Genomic DNA, 17,951 nt, shown 5'->3' with positions numbered 1-17,951 from the left:
GTAACCATAAATTTGTTTTGTATGTCTGTAAGTTTGCTTCTGCAGTAAATATCAGAAATTTTTCAATTAAAAAAAAGTCCATTAGGGAAAATAAGGACTTCTTAAACTGCCAACTCCCTTGGTTTCAGACTTACTTTTTAAACTTTATATTTACACAAGATTTGTTGAAAATTAAGTATAGCATTCTGTAAGTAAGGGTTGGATGAAGTTACAGTTAAGGCAGAGAAGCCATTTTTACTCTGCCCATTTGTGCTATCACAGGACTGAGGGGTAGAGGACCAGCCTGGGCAGACTCTGAAAGGAGGGTACAGGGGTGATGGGGCCCATGACCAGGAACATAGCACCCAGTTCCTTCTCTGGCCCCCCTTTACCACCTGGAATCCCCGAGGTGACATTTTAGAGCCTGTGACCTTTTTTTAACCTGGTTTCCTTGGTCACAGCTACCACATTGCTCGAACGACCACGGCCCCTTGCATCCTCTCCAAACTCCAGGGCCTTTGCAGTTCTGTTCATTGATTAGCATCAACTGTACTCAAATGCCAAAGCCACTCGGTGCCACCTGAGAACGTTTCTCCCTGACGCTCGCTGATTACTTTGGGCCACTTAATAGAGATGGACAGAAGAACACTTGTACCCAGGCCATGTGGATCACACAGCCACACACCATCAGCCTAAGACGGTCCCAGAGGGTATGTGTGTTTTCAGAAAGACTTCCAAAGTGGAAATCGGACTGTCTGGCCCTGACTTTCTCTTTGGAATGATGTCGGTGATGAGATTCACAGTCACTGATGCTTCCAATCAGATCCCAGGCCTGGCCTGTCTATGCTCCACCCTTTATCCAGGTGGTCTGTGGACAAGACCCGTGACCTGGGGGTGAAACTCCAGGCAGGGAAGGAGCCCGCTCCAGGGGGAGACGCCTCCCTCCACCTCAGCATCCTCCCAGGCTCAAAGGGAGGAGCCGGTGACTCCCAATCCCTGCCAGCAGCCAAAGTATGCATGAAGGGTGCAGATGGGCGTTCCCGCAGGAGCTGGTGCGAGGGCATGAGAGCACACACCCTCCCTCGGCTCTGCCCCTGCCATGCATTCCTGTAAAGCCGCAGCGTCCCACAAGGTCCCGTCTTGCCTCAGCTCCTCCTGCACAGCCAGCTCAGCTGGGGCTGCCGTGAGGGCTGCAGGGGACGCAGTGTGTGTCTCCTGAACTCCAGGGGGGCCAGGTGGACCGAGGCGCAGATTAGAGGAAGGAGAGCTGCCAGTCAGAGGCCCGGCACAGCTCAGCAACTGCTGTCACCGAGAAAAAGATGCTTCGGAAGCACTTTTCTAATCCGGAGGGAGAAATGGAATGCTTTCAGCCCCAAGGGAGCACTCACAGCGGACCTGCCTGAGTTTCCCAGCACCTGGCTTTGGAGGACCATCGTGGCACCTGCTAATGAAGTCAGGGACTGTGATTACTGTGTCCCCGTGCCTGAGAAAGCCGGGGCAAGTGACGCGCTCTTCTTCATTAAGCAGCAATTTTCAAGAGGAACAGGTAACCGCACCTGAATTCACATGCAAACTGGGCTATTCTGATACGTAATTGGGATTTCATAGTGTTCTAGTTCTAATGTTCCAAAGGGCTGGGGTTTCCAAACAGAGTCTGGGGATCTGATTGCCATTTTTAGAATTTAATTCTGTAGATCAAAAACTAAAAAAAAAAATTCGAACTTTGGCCGCCACCTTGTATTGCAGGCCATTCACACACACATAAATGCAACCCAAAAACTTACCTCCGTAGAGGAGCGTTCTCCTCAATATCTTCCAGGGTCTCCAAGGACGATCTCTGGGAGATGAGGCGACGTCTGCAGAGAGAGGGAAAAAAAATCTAGGAGTTAAAACTGCATTGTGAAATGGATCAGGCATTTCTATAAAGCTAAAACTGTTCTAAAAAAATAAAGTCCACTAAGAAAAAAATCAGGCAAAAGGTGTTTTAAGAGGCTGCCGTGTTCCCAGCCTGTACCCTGAATGCCAAGCCCACCTTGCCTTGCTGAATCCTGAGCTTTCTCCCTGGTTGTAGGGCTGCTCTGGTGATTAGGGAAGTGATGGATACTTTTTATGCTGCCTAAAACCAAAAAAAGACAAGGTGCCTCTGATAGTGTATAACTTTGGTACTGTGTGCACTTTTTCTAAAGCATTAGATAGTACTGTTAAGTATTCAGATCTCAGTGGTCTGAACCAGCTTTAGCTGATAAATATTAAACATTAAAACCGTACTAAATAAAATCTCAAAATCATTAGGAGGCAAGGAAAAACTTATGGTCTCTGGGGCATAAGTTCGAAAGCAACTAGAAACAAGGCAGACATTATTCCCCTGGGAGAATTTCTCTGAGACCAGTGAGAATATATATCAGGGCGTGATGAGGCAAAACACAAACTCTTTCCATCTGCTAAAGAACTGCAAACCACCTGCCCAAACCCCCTCAATCTAGTTTCTTTTGTCAGACTGAAATAAGAATGGGTCCTAGTTAATTGAGAATATCTGGTACAGGGACCAGGAGGGATGGTGGTTGGTAATTTTATAGCAAATCCATGTGAACAAGGGCCATCACTTCATAGTAAATGATTTGGTGGAAGGGTGATGTGGACAGAAAAATATCTGATTGGGTCTTTACCTTGGGAAAAAAATGGGATTAAAATTACAAGACTATGTCTATTTTGTGTTCATTTGATAACAGTTAGGTTAAGAACATGCAATTATAACCATGTTCTAATTTGTTCTAAAGAATAAAAAAATGAAACGAATGTTTTTTGCTTTGTTCTGTGTGTACTTTTTCTGACCAACCACACTGATACCTTTTTGCTTCGTGTTTTATTTTTAATAAGACAATCAGAAGGGTCATTTTTGCAAACCATTCGAGGGCTTCATCAATTTTCTCAGAGCCTGTCTTCATGTTTTGACAGTCAAATCCTTTCTAAAACACTCAGCACACACCTCCCTGCTTCTCTCTCCAGTGAGCCTCGTTTGTCCACATGTGAGACCCAGGAGCTCTCCAACATCACCTTCACTGTCTTCATGACACACTGACCTTCTGCAAGATCTGCAGTTTACTCTAATTAACTTATGCTAAACTTCCACTTCTGTAATATGGTATTGTTAGAGTTCCAGCAGTCAGTCAGACCAGGGAGACACTGGTCTTACCTGAGGGGGTGGGGAACTGATTTTATAGGTGGGGATTTGAGAGGTGGCCAATTCATGAGTAAGTAGGACTCGCCTGTGCAGCCCCCTAAGTCCAGGGACTCATCACGCCAGGACCCCTGTGACAACACCTGGCGGCTGTGGCTTTGAAGGAAGTGTCCAGGCCGTCGTGAGGCACAGCCCCTCTAGGTGCCAGGTCTGGCTGGGACGGAGTCCCAGGCTGGGACGGGGACAAACCCCCAGTTAGTCACACTCCCATCCAGTGTAGCTCTCAGATATAGGTGTCCCATGCTCCCCATCCAAGGGACGGTATGATGCTACATGTGTGCTGGGTCAGACAGACTCCGATTTCCGCCCTGGAATCTGGAGGCTCTGGGACCTTAGAAAACTCCTTAATCCTGGAGCCCCAGTTTCCTCACCTATGACATGGGAAAATGAGAGTAAGTAAGAAACAGAGAGACATGAAGTCCTTGGCACGGGACAGTTAATGACCAGGAGCTCCTGGGATTTTGATTGTTACTCCAGTTTCCTCCACTGGGGCTGCAGCCTGACCTGATGCCCTCCCCGCTCAAATGACTGGGGTCAGCCTGGCTGTCCCAGCTCTGGCCGCTCCTCCAACCCCTGCCAGTGGTGAGGTCACCAACCTGTGACACGTGCTCCTTCCACCCCTACACCCCCTTCGAAGCAGAACTAACTCGGTGTCACCTTCGCTGAGGCACTGGCCACCTGTAAAATTAGAGCCCCAGGCCTCCGTGCACTGTTTTTACTTAATACCAATGTCTCCTCTGCAGCTGTGGTTAAAATGATATTTACTCTGTTTATCTGCGGATAATGTTCTGAGTTTCGTTTTTCATTTTTTTTCTTTTTTTCGCTGCACCATGAAGCATGTGGGATCTTAACTCCCCGACCAGGGATCAAACCCTCACCCCCTGCAGTGGAAGCGCGGAGTCATAACCACTGGACTGTCAGGGAAGTCCCTCTTCTGAGTTTTTAAATCAAAAGTGAAATATTAATTTAAGTATGCACCCCTAAATTGTCATTAGACATAACATAGTCCCAGGCAGAAATAAATGCATGGGTTTCAGATCCTGAAAATCCCAACAAATCCTGTCAAACTTTGAGCCTTCCTCTGCAGGCGAACGCAGAGGCACCTGTCACCTCTGCATTTTCAGGTGACAGGTAAACAGACATTTAACATTTGGCTCAATCTGCAGCTGAGGTGACTGCAGCAACTGTGCAGCTTCAAGCTCTCCCTTCCTTCAGTTATCGTATCAGAGGTCCCCTGGGAAGCTCTGTGGTTGGCCCCTTGGGCAGTGAAGATACAACCAAGGCCGCAGCAAAGGCCAGGCAGGTGCATCCTTTTCTGCCCACCCACCCGACCAAGCCTGGCCTGCTGGGACCACAAAGCTGATCCCGGCTTAACTCTTGTCCTCAAGGAGCTCATATTCAAGGGGGAATCCATGGGACCACCAGCAGGGAATTCCATTAACAACCCCTCAAGCTCCTCTGGCATTTGAGGCTGTCTCCCTTTCCCACCCCAAGAAGAGCATGGCCAGCCCTCCAGCTGAAAATGTGTCCAAATGAACACACGGAGGACACATGAGGCTCTGCCAGGCGCCCTGGGGCCCACAGGCTCCCGTCCAACATTCAAACCAGGGGGTGCACCCTAGAAAACGAGGTCAATTCATAAAAGCACACAATCTGACAATTCCCCCATCTAAAACCCACATCCGGCAATTCCTATGCTGGAAAAGACAGATGCTATTTGGAAAATAATCAAATTAGAATACATCTTTCTACATATTTATAAGGATTTGTTTTCGAAAAGCCAGTACATTTGATATTCTCTTCATGAGTTGAACAGGTATAGATTCTCTCTCTCTCATACACACAGAGGCACTTAAGGTCTGGATTCCTTAGAGGGAAAAAAATTCAAAACCCAAATGCCCACCTGTTCCTTTAAGTTCAGCGGATGTGTGCTTCCCTTCTTCATGAACAGAACTAAGCAATATATTCTTTGAGATGCACATATAGAGCTTGGAAAGAACTACCACGGATCATTGTAAAGAAACCGTCATATGGTACCAGAAAAACGAAGATGCGATGCCTGCCCTTCCTGCCACGAGGGCCTGCCCTGTGGTGGTAGCTCATCTCTGCCCCTGCCACCCCGCTAAATCCTTCCAAGCTGTGTAGTAACCTTTCCCCTTACCTTCTATCTTCAGAAAGCCCACAGTGGAAGGGAAGGCTAAGGGCGGGTGGCCCACCTTCACCAGGCACTTTTCACCCCGTTATCTGCCTCATAAACCAAGTCCATTACTGTGCAGACTCCTTACCATTGGGCACAGTTAACAAGCAGAAGTCTTTCAATATTTTAATGACTGATGAGGAATACTTAGCCTTGGGCCAAAACAGCATGCCCCCTTATTAACCAAGAAGACATTCAGGAAGAGCCCAAGTGTTATACGTCGAAATCACTAAATGCAAGATTGAGTCCTCAGAATTCAGGGTTCCCCATCTTGTCTGACAATTGTAATTTGGGCCCTTCCATACTGGCCACCAACACTTCTGAGGCCGATGTGGTTCACATTCAACGCTCATATGTAAGTCAGCCTCCCTAAAGCCCCCAGACTCATTTTAGAATACTACCCTTTGAATGTTGGACTCTGCCTAGGCAAGGAAATTCTAATCCATGACAAGGTTGCCTATCTGGATATACCTACTTGGACCAAATTAATCCACTTATCATTAGGGCTAATGGTTGATTGTGGTGTAAGTCACTGAGTGGTCCTGGGACCCAGGGCTGGTCACAGTGGGAATTACGGCAGCAGAGCCTCACCAGAGTGGACTCTGGGCTCACTAATGTCCCTGCTGACCAGTGAGGCTGGGGCAGGGTCATCCTAGCTCCAGCTGGGCCCAGGGTTTAGGACGGTGATTTAGGACCAAGCTGGGATAAAGAAGGTGACCCCCAGCCTCAGCACTGGTGTCAAACAAGTAGGTCGAGTTGGATCAATGCTCTCCACCCAGGGAACATTAATAATCTCTGGGGGAAAAACACAAGCTTTGGGAGCAAGAAGGGACCCTGACCATCTGGGCCAACCATTCCTACCCTCACAAAAAGGCAATTTAGCTGTGTGGTTCCCCCCATGGATGGAGTCCCCTTCCTGGCTGTCAGGCCGCTGGAGGGCAGGGTTACCTCTTCACAGACGTGAGGGAATGAGGGCCTCACGGATCCCTCAGTTACACAGGGGATGGGCCAGCTGAGGTCATAATTACTTCAGATCTGTTCCAACAGTTATTATGACCAAAAAAACCCCAAACAAACAAAACCTCCAATCATAAAAATAACTTACAGCCACGAGACACCCACAGACTTGTAATATTTTTTTTTTTTTTTTTTTTTTTTTGCGGTACGCAGGCCTCTCACTGTTGTGGCCTCTCCCGTTGCAGAGCACAGGCTCCGGACGCGCAGGCTCAGCGGCCATGGCTCACGGGCCCAGCCGCTCCGCGGCATGTGGGATCTTCCCGGACCGGGACACGAACCCGTGTCCCCTGCATCAGCAGGTGGACTCCCAGCCACTGCGCCACCAGGGAAGCCCCCAGACTTGTAATTTATTTGCTGTGTTACTTGGGTCCTGCTCCCACTGACCACGTCACCTCCCTCCCCCAGACAAAACTGACCACTCCAGCCAGTGAGCTGCTCAGGCTCTCCTCACCTGCATAGCCCCAGGGATGGAAGATGCTCAGTAAACAGCAGGGACTCGATCAGGGCCGGTTGAATAAACTAATGAAGTCCACCATCTGCCGGTGGCTGTTTGGGATTTTCCCAGAGAGCACCAGACCTTCCACTCAATGCTTTTCTATACACAATTACTACTGGCTCTTCTCTATTCAATACACAAGGTCCCAACCTGATCACCAGGAGCCCAGAAATCATCCTCAGAAAGCTTCCCATTGTCTCACTACAGCGGGAAGAAGAGGGAGGAAGAAGACCCTCATCCTGCAGGGCTGGGGTGACTGGGTGGGCAGAAGGGCCAGGGCCCCCAGCACAGCTCGGCAGTTCATAGGCAGAAGGCATGATCCGTTTAAAATGGATTTCTTCTGTTTGAGTTTATTAAACATTCATCTTTCCAAATGGATTTTTCCCCCCTGCTTTTGTGACTATAAGAGTACTATGTTCCACTGTTTAAAAAAAAATTCAAATTAGGAAACATATAAAGTAGAAACTGAGGAAATGACCTGCCAACCCCAGGGCCCAAAGAGCACCTTCTAAGAGTTTAGTGTATGTCCTTTTTTGACTTGTTCCTATTTCCACATCAACTTATAAATATGTGTGTGTGTGTGTCTGAAACTATGAAAAAGACAAGAAGAATTTGCTTTTTTAAAACCAAAGGCAACAAGGAAGACCAACCCGCCATGGGGTGAAGCTGGAATCTGGCTCCACTGTTGGTGACGTGTGCAGTGTCTGAGCAAGATATAAGGATGGGATCTCAGAGAGACAGCTGTCAAGAGAGAGTCCGGGGTCCTTCCAGGCTGGGAAGCAGCCCCCGGGGCTGGGTACCCTGTTCTCTGGCTCTGGACCAGCAAGTGAGGAGCAGTGAGCACAGAGGGGTTGTGCTTGCTTGCTTGCAACACCAGCTAGGGAAGAATGGGATCGAGGACCACCGGTAGGATCAGGGCTCCAAGCTCACCGCCGAGGCTTGGTCTGATGCCCGCAGGCCCAGCAGCCTTCCCCACGCTGAGGTGCAGATGCGGGAATGGTGGCCCGAGACCTTTCTGGGGGCTGGAGGACTATCTCACTACCTCAGGTAAAAGAGGTACTGCAGGCAAGGAATCAGGGCTGGACAGCAAGCAGTCCCACTTCAACCTAGAGACCACGGGAGTCTTCATCCCTCAGCCTCCTTTTCTGACTCAGAGTCACAAAGCTTCCAAGGTCCCAATCAGGGCCCAGCAAGAAAAGGTGTGAGGGTCACTAACCTAGAAAGCAGAGCTGGCCTTTTGAGCAGTTAGGAAATCCCTTTGCAAAATGTCATAAGATCCCATCCCCCGGTTCGTATATCTCACGTACGAGGGGAAGCTCACTACTTCAAGAAGCCCTAAAGAGAAGAACCACTATGTATCTAAGAACCGTACTTTCACTGATACAGCTTCTGAGTGTCAAAAGCTTCTGAGTATTTGTGAAAATTCTCATTTTCAAATACCAGGCTTCAAAGTCAAATGCTAACATCCCCACTGTTCTTTCCTTCATTTCTCTAACGCAGCTTCAAGTTGTTGAGGTCACAGCACCAGGAGCTCGATCTCCAGATTCAGCAACTAAGTTGTGATAACTCTGGTCATGATTTGGCAAATTTTAAAGCCAGGATTCCAGATGCTCCCGTAGCAGAAGTCAAATCAGATTGTGCTCCTTGAAGAAGCAAACTGTTTTGCACCAATACATATGTGTTCACAGATGAGAAGGAAAAGTCAGCTGTCCCCTCTCAACAGAAGCTACAGGCTGAAAGCAAAAACGGCCTTGGCTACAGCCTGAAGGTGTGTTTGTTAGGTTCATGCTCGGTTCTGCTTTCCACAATCTAAAGCTTCATCCAGCAGCAAAGGTGCTGAAACTGAGTGAGGCCCTACCTTGCTCACCTGGCAACGGCTGGTTGATAGACTGTGGAAGAAATCCCAGAGGAGAGCTGTGGAATCTGACATAGCAGTGGCGCACTGGCTGGGCCAGGCCACCAGGCTGGGGTGACTGCAGAGCACCATGCCTGGACCAGTCAGGTCCTGCAATGCCACTGAGCAAAGAGCACACGGCTGATGTGCTTGTGCAGGAAAAAAACCCTCTCCCTGTGGCAGCATATGCGTCTAAAGGCAGATCTATACGCAGAATACGGATGGACACAGTTCACACACCCCCAGTGGTCATGGAATTTTCCTTGTAAAGGAAGGAAAACAGATCATCTTTAAGAAAAGAAGGGCTGCATGGATCAAGAAACAGACAAAATGCTAGGAAACTGATTTTGAATCTGGCTATATTTTAGAGTCTCTAGCTGACAATCAGGCACAGGATCGCCGACAATTGCCAATCAGCTTGTTCAAATAAGACCTGTTTCTACATTAAAAGATATCCAGCCATTTATTTCCTATTTTTGCAAACATTTATTTATTAATGATATATCAAGTATCAAGCAGCAAGCTGGATGCTGAAATACAGCAGTGAAAAACATAAACACTATCCCTCCCTCATGGAGTTTAAATTTATGGTCAGGAAGACAGACACTGAACAAGTAACATAATTCCAGTTGTGAAAGAGATTAACACAAGGGAGGAAGAAAACAAACTACCTATAATACTGTGGGGCTACTAGCAAGATACATTTCAGTTATTTGTAAACATACTGAGCTCTTGTTTCCGCATGTGTGTCAAGAACTTCCCTGGTGGCACAGTGGTTAAGAATCCGCCTGCCAATGCAGGGGACACGGGTTCGACCCCTGGTCCGGGAAGATCCCACATGCCACCGAGCAACTAAGCCGATGAGCCACAACTACTGAGCCTGCACTCTAGAGCCCGCAAGCTACAGCTACTGGACCCGTGTGCCACAACTACTGAAGCTCGCGCAGCTAGAGCCTGTGGTCCGCAACGAGAGAAGCCACCGCAACGAGAAGCCCGCACACCACAACGAAGAGTCGCTCCCGCTCGCCACAACTAGAGAAAGCGCATGCGCATCAACAAAGACCCAATGCAGCCAAAAATAAATAAACAAATAAATTTTAAAGAGAAAGAAAGCAACTCCAAACGTTTACAAAGAATACAGAGACACTCAGCTTGCCTGAGTCTACGTTTGTTTCGAGGTTCTCATCAGACTCACCAAATCCTGGAAAACCAAGGTGTGAGGTCATCTTAGCATTTAGGGCTGTGCAGAGACGGACTTGTTGGCAGGATTTAATGACTGGCCAGGTTTGCATTCCTCAGATGCCCCACTCCACCCTGCCCACTGTGCCCTGCTGATCTTACAAAACACCCTTTCCATCATGTCATCCCCTAATTTGAAGATCCACAATGATTCCCTCTGGGAACAAGTTCAAACTCCTCTGACAAAGGGACTAGATGGGGAGATCAGAAGACAGAGCAGACACAGCACACATGGCCATCCCGAAGGCACCTCCCAGTCTCCTGGGGCATCCCAGGAAATAGAGGGGCCATGCCAGAGCCACGAGTTGACACTGCCACATTCTAATTCCCCCTCAGCCTCATCCCGGAGGGAAGGGCCTGGCCCTGCAGCTGGAGGGAGCAAGTTGGGCCAAATGTGCAGAAGAGAAACCAAGAGCAGGTGTATTGGTTGAAAAAGAAAATCAGGACCCAGAAAGGTTTTGGGTTTGTGTGGCCGATGAGATCAAACGACATTACCTTTGCAATAGAACATGCTGGATAGCCACAGGGGTGACACGTGGGGCCCAGACCAGGGCAGGGTGAGGGTGGAAAGGAGACACGAGCAATGGAAAACCACTCAAAATTAAAGAATCGCCTTCATCCTGGAGACCAAAGAGCCCTGTGGATCGAACAGAACCAATCCAAGGAGTTTGGGGCCAACTCACGCATGTTCTGGGTGGGCCCCAGAATCAAAGGAATCAAATCCAGGTGTTTCTGTGAAAAGAGTGCCCTGAGCCAGGTGAAGGAGGGTGGCTGGGAACCCAGCACCTGGACCCAGAGTTTAAGGTCAGGACAGACCAGGTGTGGAGTGTGTGGGGGGCAGGGGAGGGCACGAGTGAGCTTGAAGGAGAGTCAAGATTTAACTGGGAGAGGACCTCCTGGAGAGGAAGCAGCCGGACTAGCCCGGGAGGTTCAGGGTGGACTCAGGAGGGACCCGAGGAGGGACATACATACTTCATGGGAGCTGAACAGGATGGAACACCAGGCTTTGCAAGACATAGAGGAATTCCCTGAAGCAAAGTCCGGGAAGGAGCCCAGTAGGAGCCGGGAGCCAGACAGGCCCCTATCAGATGGCTGAGGTTAGTTCCAGGAGGAGCTGGCGAGACCCCAAAGGCCAAATGAACACGCAGATGGGCGGGCTGGGGCCTGGCACCACAGTGAGATGGAACAAACACGTGCACCCATAAGCGTGTGTGCACTTGCGTGTGCATTTACACAGTGTTCCCTTCTGAATGGGAACAACGGAGGTGCAGGAACACCTGCAGGGCACATGTGGGGAAGCAAGGTGCAGGAGGAACACCTGCAGGGCACATGCGGGGAAGCAAGGTGCAGGAGGAACACCTGCAGGGCACCTGTGGGGAAGCAATGTGCAGGCACAGTTGGCTGGAGACGCTTCCTTAGACGGAGGCTGATTGCAATGGGTTCTGAGCTTTCCAAAGACTCACAAGCACCTGAGTCGTGTCAGATGGACCCTCGGCCTCCACTCATCTCCAGCCTCTTCAGGAAGGGTGGGTCATCCTGGACGCTCTTCTCTGTACTCAGGGCGGGGCCTTCTCTTAAACAGTCCACCCTGACAATAGCCCAAGCATCATCGGTGACCTCACCTTTCTTTCCCAGTCATTAGGAGGACTTAACTGTTGCTTTGCAAGAATGCCTTTACATGCTGAAGACCTTTTAAGTTGTTAGACGGCAGAATGGGTGCCCTCTGTGTCCATAGTCAGTGCTATGGGGTCTGCAGCACAAAGGCTAGAGATGGACGAGAAGAAGCCAAGCCCCGCCCCGGGAGGTGACCTCCTCTCCCCAGCTCCCCGGTCTTGAAGGGCTGAGATGTCAACGGGAGCTAATTTCATCAGAACGGCAGAGTCAGGTGGGGCTGGTTACTTCTCCGCTGGCATTTCACTGAAACTTTCAGAGGCTGCCTCGCAGCATAATCGCTCCCCTGAGTTTCTCCCTTGGTTTCCAGCTTGACCTTTCCCTGTTCCGAAGGGCCGTCAGTAGAAATGGATTCTGACAGCTCGGAAACAGCATGCAATTGTTTATAGCAAATTCGGGGCGGATGGGGTTTCATCCATCTTTATTTTTTGCTTTTTCCGATTAACCATGGCCCATGCTCTGTCGCAGCTTATGGAAACGAAGACTAATCGTCCCTTGTCTTTCCAGCTTCAAGCATCGGCCTCCCTTTTCCTAATGAGGGGCCCAAACGATCTCACTCCTCTCTGGAAGCCTTTTTAAAACGCCTTGCTTCTCCTCCAGCCGAGGATTATTCCCTTTATTGAAAGCTGACGGGGGTTGGGCACAGCTGAATCGCTGGCCTCACAAGGGGCTTATAGGGTAAGGAATGCCCCAGGGGTGACCAAATCTTAGTTCAAAAGAAAACTCAGAATCTGCTTCACCTGCTCTTCATCCAAATGCCACCATCTTCCTAAGGCACAGTGCGGTGCCACCTGCTCTGCGAAGCTACCTCTGACATTTTCTGAATTCCTACCTCATTTCGTACCTTTACTGTATTACGTGGAAATTTTGATATCTAGATACTTGTAGAATGATTGATTTTATTCTTATTACACCCTGTATCTCCAACCTGACTGCAAATACCTTGAAGAGATAACTATGTCTTCCCTTCTCTGAAACCCCCTCAGTGACTGGCACATTACCTGGTCATAGTAGGTGCTCAATAAATCCTTAAGTACAGCATGAACAACTGTCTGTAGCTACAGCCGGCACACAAAGGGCAAGGATGGATCTTAACTCCAGGGAGTCAGATTAACACTGCTCTGAGGGACTATTCTGAGACCCCTCACCAAACCAGCAGAGGCCCAAACCATATCAGGAATGAGGTCCAAATGAAAGCTGGGAGGGATCTCTGAGATCACCAGATCACCTGTGGTCAAACTTCTGCGCAGCAGAATGTTTTTTTTTTAAACTAAATCTTGTATCAAGTCTCCATATATGAAACAGATTAGAATAATTATAAATTTAATAAGTAACTTTTTTATATTCAAATGTATAACTCAATCACTATTAGAACAGTGAAGCTATTTTGCTGTACAAGCAAATCTGAAGTTATGGTGACATTTCTAGTCTGAGGTCAATCTCAGCATCTAGCTTATTTCTTTTGGTCTTGGTTGTACAGTATGGAGATAATCCCAATTGATACAGATAGGTAGGTGCCTACGGTAACCGTTTTTAAATGTCTCAGGACCCACTTCAATTAAATAGATGTGGCAGGTGAAGCTTAGCTGCACAGAATCGACTTACTGTGGCAACATGTTAATTAATGCAAAATTAATGTATTGACAATCACCAGCATGATAGCTATGAACACTACTGAGTTTGTACTTTTCCACAGTTTTAAAAACACTTTATATATGTATATAAGTGTGTAACATACACACATATAAATTATACCTCAAAATGTTAAACAGAATTACCCCATATGACTGGCAATTCCATTCCTAGACATAATCCAAGAGACATGAAGGTTATACTCACACAAAAAGTCGTACATGAATGTTCACAGCAGCATTATTTACAATAGCCAAGATGTGAAAACAACCTAAATTTCATCGACTGATGAATGGATAATAAAATGCAATATTCTTCAGCCATAAAGAGGAATGAAGTACTGATACATGCTATAAAACGGATGACCCTTGAAAACATTATGCAAAGTGAAAGAAGGGAGTCACAAAAGACCACATGGTGTATGATTCCAATTATATGAACTCCATAGAGGCAGAAAGTAGATTAGGGGTTGCCTAGGGTTGGGTGGGGGGAGCGGGAAGAATGGGGAGTGATTGCTAATGGCCACAGGGTTTCTTTTTAGGGTGATGAAAATGCTCTAAAATTAGAGAGTAGTGATGGTTGCACAACTTTGTGAATATACTAAAAACTGCCGAATAGGACACTTTAAATGAAGACTGTATGAATTATCTCAATCAAGCTGTTAAAGTGATATAGAAAATCTATATATGTGGGAAACTATATTCTGAGAAAAAACAGAGTCAAAATGAATCAACTGTTTGTGGAATTCCTTAAAGCCCTCGCTGAGTTCCTTAGTGCTCTATTGAGATAATACGATTATGAAAACTATGAATCTGGTTCCTTTCCTTTGACCAGACCTATGGACACTAAGAGCTTAGCTGACCTGCCCAGGCCAGGGCCAGATGGTCAGAAAGCAAGGACAGGGCCCAGATGATCTCACTGCAGAGCTGGCTCCTTTTCTTTCTAATGTGGCTTAAGCTGGCCCTTTCAGGGGGTGTTTCCAGCGCTCGGTAACAGGAACCAGGTAAGCACAGAAGGCGGTGATAGGGGCACACTCACCACTTTCACCAGGGCCTCGTTTTCTCCCCCATCTCCCACGGGCATCTCCAGCTCAGCATCACCAACACTGCTGACAGACAACACGTCCGTCCCCTTTCTCCCTGCATCCTTGCAGGGCAAAAAGGGACCTCCTTACTGCACACATCAAGGTGGCATATTTGTTTGGAGTCTGAGACTTCGGCTTCCTTAACTTCCCATTTCCCTCACCTCTGGTGCAAGACACACTTGCAAACGACTCCCTTTTTATTAAAGGCTCATCCTGTTTTCTAGAGAGGAGAGAGCCTGGGAGCAATTTCAGGCCTCCAAGAAGCAAGAAGCAAGACAATACACCCTCTGAGGTGCTTCTGTCAGCGTCTGGGTGGGTAGTTTAATTTTTTAACAGCTCGTTTGGAGCCCTTTGAAAATATATTATTAGCACATTGGCCTCACCATATACCTAATTTAGCAACCATGGTTCTAATTACCAGGCTGTTCAGGAAGGGTTTCCAAAGTGAGTTTGCAGCCTGAGCGCTGTGCGGAAAACCACATGAATATTTACTTAGATGTTCCGTGGATTCAACTTATTGGATACTCTGGCGAAAGTCTAACCCAGAAGTCTGAGTAGCCCTTTATGCCAGGGCTTTGGTGTGATACCACGTGGTTATTATGGAAAATAATATATTCTTTTTTAATAGAAAAATATTTTATTAAGGTATAGTTGATTTACAATATTATATTAGTTTCAGGTGTACAACACAGAGCTTCAATATTTTTATAGATTATGCTCCATTTGAAGTTATTATAAAATATTGGCTATATTCCCTGTGCTGTACAATATATCCTGGTAACTTACTTATTTTATACGTGATAGTTTGTCTCTTAATTCCCTACCCCTATCGTGCCCCTCTGTTTTCCCCTCTTTCCCATCAGTAACCACTAGTTTGTTCTCTGTACCTGGGAGTTTGTTTCTGTTTTGTTATATTCATTTGTTTGTTTTATTTTTAGGTTCCACATATAAGTGATATCATAGAGTATTTGTCTTTCTCTGTCTGACTTACTTCACTCAGCACAATACCCCGCAGGTCCACCCATGTTGTTGCAAATGGCAAAATTTCATTGTCTTTTACGGCTGAGTAGTGTTCCATTGTACATATATGCTCACAAATAATATATTCTTAAAAACTTCCAAGGTGGGTGATATGCCATTTCCAACCAATGTTTTCACAAAGCAACAGACTAAAATCAATGCAATCAGCTGCCATTTTATTTTCCTAAGGATGCTCAGTGGCGTCATTCTTTAGGGCAGGATCCTTAAACTCGGGTCTCTGGACCTCTTAGGGGTTCTGTGCACCTTTAAAATCAGATGTAAAGTGTGTGTGTGTGTGTGTGTGTGTGTGTGGGTGGGTGTGGGTGGGTGGGTGTCTGTGTGTCCATTTTCTCTCTTTTCTAAAAGAGAATCTATGAGATCCCAAGAGAAGATTAGAAACCACTGTTATCAGGCAAAGAATGATGCTACCGGGGGTAGCAGGGGTGACAGGGCAGAGTCCTAGATCCAGTTCTGTCTCTATTACGTGACTTTAAGCAAGATGTCACTGTCACCATTATCAGTGTCATCGGCACAGATACAAATATTCACAGTCCTAGGTATTGGGGATGCAGAGAAGAGTAAAGAAACGTAAGACTCGGTTCCTGTTCTGGGTGTCATGACCTAGTATGCAGACAGGGCAAACACAGCTCTGAAACTTGTAGACTTTGGTCAAGTACTCACAGGCCAGAGCTTGGAATGCAAGTGAGCTCTGAGCCGTGCCCCACTTGGCAGGGAGGCAAGGCTGAAGGGATCGTGGGGAACCAGAGCTCCACTGAGGGTGCGTGTAGAAGGTGAGTCTGTGGAGCCTTTGGCTCTGCTCAATGGGGGTCAAGCCCAGGTGGTTAGGGTTTCACTGGGTGGCAGGAATCTTGGAAAAAGCTGAGGGATGACAGTCAAAGCAACACCAAAGCAGAGATGAGGGCCTTCTCTGAAAATTGGGTAGATTCCTAAAGATTGCAGGAGAAATAATAACACTTTGATATATCGAAAGGAAAGTAGAGAAAAGTGAAACAGAAGGACTTTGTAAACCTTTACCAAGAGATGGGGGCATGAATCAAGATATGCAGGGCAGAGGAGAAGACTGCACATATACTCTGGGAAGGTCCAACACATGTGAAACTGCCCCTCTACCACCTGGAACAAAGCTCGCCTGAACTACCAACTGTTGTGCATTCGAACGTCCATCCACCATTTACTAACTACCCACGACAAGGTGCTGGGGGATCAAGAATGCATAGAGCTCAGTCCCTGCCTTCAAGGACAACCTGATGGGGAGACACCTTCAGAGAGATGATTAAAAAGGAGAGTGCACGGATGGATGTGTTGTGAGAGCAACGAGGAGACTCGGGGAAGGCTCCCAGGGTGCCAGTGCTGGGACGGACCTTGGCGACCACTCATCCAGGTGAGGAGACCACGCATGGCCCAGCTGCACAGGTCACGTGTTAGCAAAGCCCCAGTTATGTACCACACCACCTGGCTCATCTCCAAAGGCAAGAGCAACCTCTGCCCTTCTTTGCCACCAAAACGTATCAAGGTTAAGAAGGCGGTCTTCACTGTTTCTCCACAACGCAGAGCAGCCCCTCAAACCGATCCCTGCTCAGCCTGGGAGATTTTGTTCCTGGATTTCAACACGTGTCCTTTGAAACTGAAGCTCGTCAAGCGTCAGAACAGGCAAGGCGCACTCGGAGGCGGGACTGGGCCTATTACATTGGCGCCAAGATTTAATACCTCGTAATCATCAAGAGCCCACTTTCCCAGGTTCATAAAAACCCAGCAGTCTGGCTTCTGCAGTTAGACTAATAAAAAGCACAATGGGCATAAAGGGACCCAAGGCCCGTCCACATGCCACCCGAGAAGCCTTGGTTATGTGGTCCTGGAACCCAGAAACACCCCTACTGCCCACCCTGCCAGAGGCCATAGAGAAGGTGTGGAAGAAGGCTGATGTCCATCCTGTACGCCTGAGACAGCGCCTCCGACAGCGCCTCCATCACCCAGGCTCTCGGAAAGGACATCAGACCAGACTGAAAGGCGGCAGGCCCTCGTCACCTGTTTCTCCATCATTCTGCGAACATTACATCCCAAGCACTCTAACGGCTTTATAGATATCTTTTTTTTTAACATCTTTATTGGAGTATAATTGCTTTACACTGGTGTGTTAGTTTCTGCAGTATAACAAAGTGAATCAGCTATACATTATACATATATCCCCATCTCCCCTCCCTCTTGAGCCTGCCTCCCACCCTCCCTCCCTATCCCACCCCTCTAGTGGGACACAAAACACCGAGCTGATCTCCCTGTGCTATGCGGCTGCTTCCCACTAGCTATCTATTTTACATTTGGTAGTGTATATATGTCCATGCCACTCTCTCACTTCGTCTCAGCTTACCCTTCCCCCTCCCTGTGTCCTCAAGTCCATTCACTACGTTTTACAGACATCTTTGTGTTTAATTCTCACAACGCCCCTGCAAGGTGAGTACTATTCTG

At 47.7% G+C, this 17,951-nt stretch overlaps 1 protein-coding gene across 1 annotated transcript in view; it reads right to left on the bottom strand.

Moving 5' to 3' along the window:
- CABLES1 (Cdk5 and Abl enzyme substrate 1) overlaps positions 1-17,951 on the bottom strand; it is a 105,383-nt gene that overhangs the window by 62,485 nt on the left and 24,947 nt on the right. The window contains exon 2 of the mRNA XM_060028783.1: positions 1,764-1,835. Within this exon, the coding sequence (XP_059884766.1) occupies positions 1,764-1,835 (72 nt within the window). The remainder of the gene's footprint in view (positions 1-1,763; positions 1,836-17,951) is intronic.

This window comes from Delphinus delphis, chromosome 13, assembly GCF_949987515.2.
Source record: "Delphinus delphis chromosome 13, mDelDel1.2, whole genome shotgun sequence".
Lineage (NCBI taxonomy): Eukaryota > Metazoa > Chordata > Mammalia > Artiodactyla > Delphinidae > Delphinus > Delphinus delphis.
The sequence above is the reverse complement of the archived record's forward strand: the minus strand, read 5'-3'. Positions and strand labels throughout refer to the sequence as shown.